At 38.8% G+C, this 4,280-nt stretch overlaps 1 protein-coding gene across 1 annotated transcript in view; it reads right to left on the bottom strand.

The window, feature by feature from the left end:
* Positions 1 to 2,620: 2,620 nt before the first annotated feature.
* LOC125027829 (metalloreductase STEAP3-like) overlaps positions 2,621 to 4,280 on the bottom strand; it is a 7,079-nt gene continuing 5,419 nt past the window's right edge. Inside the window, exons 4-7 of the mRNA XM_047616960.1 lie at positions 3,471 to 3,676; positions 3,172 to 3,305; positions 2,879 to 3,006; positions 2,621 to 2,734 (exon numbers count right to left, since the gene is read on the bottom strand). Of these exons, the coding sequence (XP_047472916.1) occupies positions 2,621 to 2,734; positions 2,879 to 3,006; positions 3,172 to 3,305; positions 3,471 to 3,676 (582 nt within the window). The remainder of the gene's footprint in view (positions 2,735 to 2,878; positions 3,007 to 3,171; positions 3,306 to 3,470; positions 3,677 to 4,280) is intronic.

The following is a 4,280-nucleotide window of genomic DNA, read 5'->3' as shown; positions in this document are numbered from 1 at the left end:
GCCGGCTTCTCGGGATCCTTGGCCTTGTGGCTCCCCTCGCCGCCCCCGCCTCGGTCGTGGCCGCGCCGGATCTTCTGCAGCGCCTCGTCCACGGCGGGAATCAGCAACGGCAGCTTCAGGGCGATCGTCACGAGGGGGAACTGGAGGGCGTACTGGAAGGGGGGGGAGAGGGAGGATAATAAGGATGGTGATGATGATAATGATACTGATACTGATACTGATACTGATAATAATAATAATAATAATAATAATAATAATAATAATGATAATAATGATAATAGTTATGGTAATGATATTGATAATAATAATAACAATAATCTCAATCATAATAATAATAATGATAAAAGTAATGATAGTTATGATAATAATAATAATAATGATGATGATGATAATAATAATGACGATAAAAAATAATTAAATAATAGATATTATAAAAAAATATAAAAAAAGTCGACAGTAGATAAAATAAACATAAATGAATAATTCATAAAACAAGACAGTGATAATAACAATACTACTATTAATAATAATAACAATAATACATAAAAACGTCAATAGTTGATTGTTTGCTGTGTGTGAGTTCTTGTATCAGATGTAAAGCCGATTTCACTGCGATAGATGTAGAAGGGTATGGGTGAAAGTGGATATCTATTCTCATTCATACCTTCTCTCCTCAAATCAGGTGTAACTGATTGTAGCTTTGGTTCATTTCTTAGTTGAAGTGTTCACATGTTTGTTTTTTTAAACTTAATTTTGTATATACAGAGTTTATATTTTCGTTTGAAACTTGATCATATCTTCGTAGAGTTTGAATCTGACTCAGTTGATCATGTATTTAGTGTTTGTATTAAAAAAGAAATAGACAGTAAGTCTGTTTCTCCTCTCCCTTTAGTATTGCAGTGTGACATGCCATGAAGAAACAACGAGTGAGGTGGTAAACACAATACATCTTATAAACAACAATAAATCATAATTCCTCCTTGTCATTATTAGTACCCCATTTCGCAAACCTATAGTCCAGACAGGCGAAACAATATATATAATACCCATGAAACTAATACGAAAAATAACAAACTTCAAACGCAGGGCAAACACCCCAAAGTTAAGGCACATGCAGATGACATAAAAATACTCATTAAACTAAAGAGAAAATGAATAAATCTCAGCCAGAGGGCACGTCAGGACACAGCGGGGGCGGGGATGCCGTCATTCATCAGACACCTGTCAAATTTAACCTCTTTATCTACGAGAGTGAACTTTGCACTTGCCGCAGAGATTAAACACTTAAGACCGGGGAGCGTAATTAATCTAACTGCGTAAAAAAGGGGGTTCAGTTGTTATAATTATATAATGTCAGGAAAAATGTCATAACATTTTATTCATATTTTGTCTATGTTATCTATTCTTTATCATTTTTGTCCTTATTTTGGCTATCTTTTGTGATATTTACATATTTTCCCTTTAACAATCTTATACCTTTATTTCATTTCATTTACCTCTGTATTTGAATTTCTTTATTCACCCTTATAGTGCTTTATCTTTATCAATCCTCCCCCTTTCTTTCTCTCCATCATTTGCTTCTCTAGTTCCTTGGCCTTCTTTATTCATCCTTATTGTGCGTTACCGTTATCAACCCTTTACTTTTATTTCTTGCCAGCATTTACTGATCTCTTTGTTATCCCCTTCTTAGTGAGCTTTACCTGAGCGCCAGACGGGAGGCCGCACACCTTGTAATCCTCGGGCTTGTACCCCCAGCCGAGGACGCCGTCGTGAATCGTGGCCGCGATGAGGGACGACCACCCGAGCTTGGTCTGGATGAAGGAAAACTCCCTCCAAGATAGCGAGGAACTCACGGAAGGCAGCGAAGTCACGGCCAAACAGATCGTGAGAAAAATAGAAATGGTTCCTGGCAAAGAAATTAGAATGCACTAGTTATCCCTTCGTCATTAACAAAAAAAAAGTTGTTTTCTATGATCATCCACATCTATTTGTCATCACTTCTCACCTAAAACACATCATAAAATTCAATAAAACTAATCGAAAACAACACATTCTTCCCGAATACTATTCTCATAACTTCCCTATTACACCTAAAAGCTATCCTTAACAATAAAAACAACTAGCCACCGTCCACTCATACTCACCAAGCGTTAAAAATATTTCCCCCTGGAGGTTCATCTGGGAATCATGCACAGTAACGTTTCTGGTGTAGTAAGCAGTTGCATTGTATAAGACGTTCGCCACGATAACCGAAGGAGGGTCCCACACGAGAGGGTCGTAGTTACTGGACCACAGGGCTACTCCTAAGCACGTCTGGGAAAGTGTTAGCAAGGTTTTTTTTTAAGGTAAAGGGTTGTGAATTAGATTGAAAAAAAAAAAAAATATATATATATATATTGATAATATATTGCTGAGACAGAATATGTTTGTTAGGTAGAGGATAATGGGTTAGATCGTGAGAATGGATATATATGTGTAATGGTATATTAGTGAGAGTAAACAAATTATCAGGTTGAATTATAGAACCATATTTGTAATTTGTGAAAATAGCCACCTAAATGAGCATTATTAATGATTTCTCCTTTCAGAGGTATATATGTGTGCATGGCATATTATTCCATTATGCAATCCTAACCCGTACAATATATAAGCAGTTCTGCCTCTCATAGAACCTATAAAAGAACTCTTTTTGAAAATCCAGTTCATTCTCTATAACTTTAGGTGTATTCACGCCCTGTCATAAATAAACAAGCAAAGATTTTTGAGTGGTTTCACTGGAACCTAGCTGACCAAGTCTCTGTACATAATCAGTAAGATCATAAACACACTTACCCCCCCTCCACACACACACACACACACTCAAGGGTGATAAACATACATGGATACTACCGAGGAGGAACATGATCAGACCGAACTGCTTTCTCATCTTGAGCCACGCGTCCAGCCAGAGAGGGAATCTCCTGTACTTTGTACCCCACGCGAGCTGTGTGTAAGCTGCTATAAGACCTGAACGAAAGATTGTATTATTGTAGTTTTTTAGCGATAAGATTAGGACATTTATATACTCGTATACACTATAGAGCGGCCATCTAGTTCTCTTCTTCCTCATCGTTTAGCACTAGAGAATTATTGAAATAATACTCTTCAGAATACGTGTATATAGAATTACACCTGGCGTGTAGCAAGCCGTCAGTGTCCACAGGGCAGTGATGGCTGTTGCGCGGTTGAGATTAAGGAGAGCAAGATGTTTCAGCGTCCTATAGGCCCATTGCTCGCCGTATTTGAGAGTCCCGCAAACCTGGAATCTGGTAAAACACAAATGCGAATTCAAAGACTGTTTATGAATGACAGATTGTGATTTTTGAAAGGAAATGATATCAGTGACGGAATACCAGCCTGGATCCTTCTCCAATACTTGCTTTGTCTGCTTTCAATGAATTGATAACTGACTTTCCACCCTGGCTACTCACTTGACGAAGAGAATGACGTAGTGAAACAGCCACAGGCAGCAGACGGCTAGCATAGGGACCCTCCAGTTGGGCATCAGCTGGAGGGGGATGGCCTCGATCTGGCGGGCCATCTTGAGGGGCCCGTAGTCGGCCGCCGGGTAGCCCATCTCCTTCACCAGCTCCAGGACCTCGCGCTTGGCTTCGGGGTGGTCGGACGCGACAGGGATCTGAAAGCAGGGAAGTGAGCTTTACATACTTTTATACACATAAAGAAAAACATGAACACCATAGATACATGAATACATACACAGGTGTAATCATGGAGCATAACATGCATGCCAGACAACATGTCTGTGGCAGTGTTTTGGATTTTAACTTTATTAGGTCTTAGCACTGAATCTCATCTGAACACATTTCTTAACTAAACCATCTTTGGCTCTTCACGTCTTGTGATGTGGTGCTCATTTCTACAATCTTTCTTACCGCAGTAGCTTACGAAACTCGAATCGAAATAATTCCACAAATTAATGTTTATAGTTGTAAGACACTCAGTTTATAACATCTCCTCTGTTACTTTATCAACTCGATTTGATGCTAAAGTTACCGCGTTTAGTTTATCTTTGATTTTGTCTAAGACTCTCGGATTGCTGCTCTTTGGGGAATCTCACGTGATGAAACGACTTTTCATAACTTTCAGTCGATTTCTTTCTCTAGAATTCTTGCTGGTTTATTCCCAGTTTCTCAGCATTGGCTACTCTGCGTCCTGAATTGATATATTGATCGTTTATGACACGTTTTTCTTCTGACATTGAATCCTACTTTTGTGATGAT

This window comes from Penaeus chinensis, chromosome 8 (genome assembly GCF_019202785.1).
Source record: "Penaeus chinensis breed Huanghai No. 1 chromosome 8, ASM1920278v2, whole genome shotgun sequence".
Taxonomy (NCBI): domain Eukaryota; kingdom Metazoa; phylum Arthropoda; class Malacostraca; order Decapoda; family Penaeidae; genus Penaeus; species Penaeus chinensis.
Note: the sequence above shows the minus strand (reverse complement) of the source record. Positions and strands in the feature narration are given on the sequence as shown.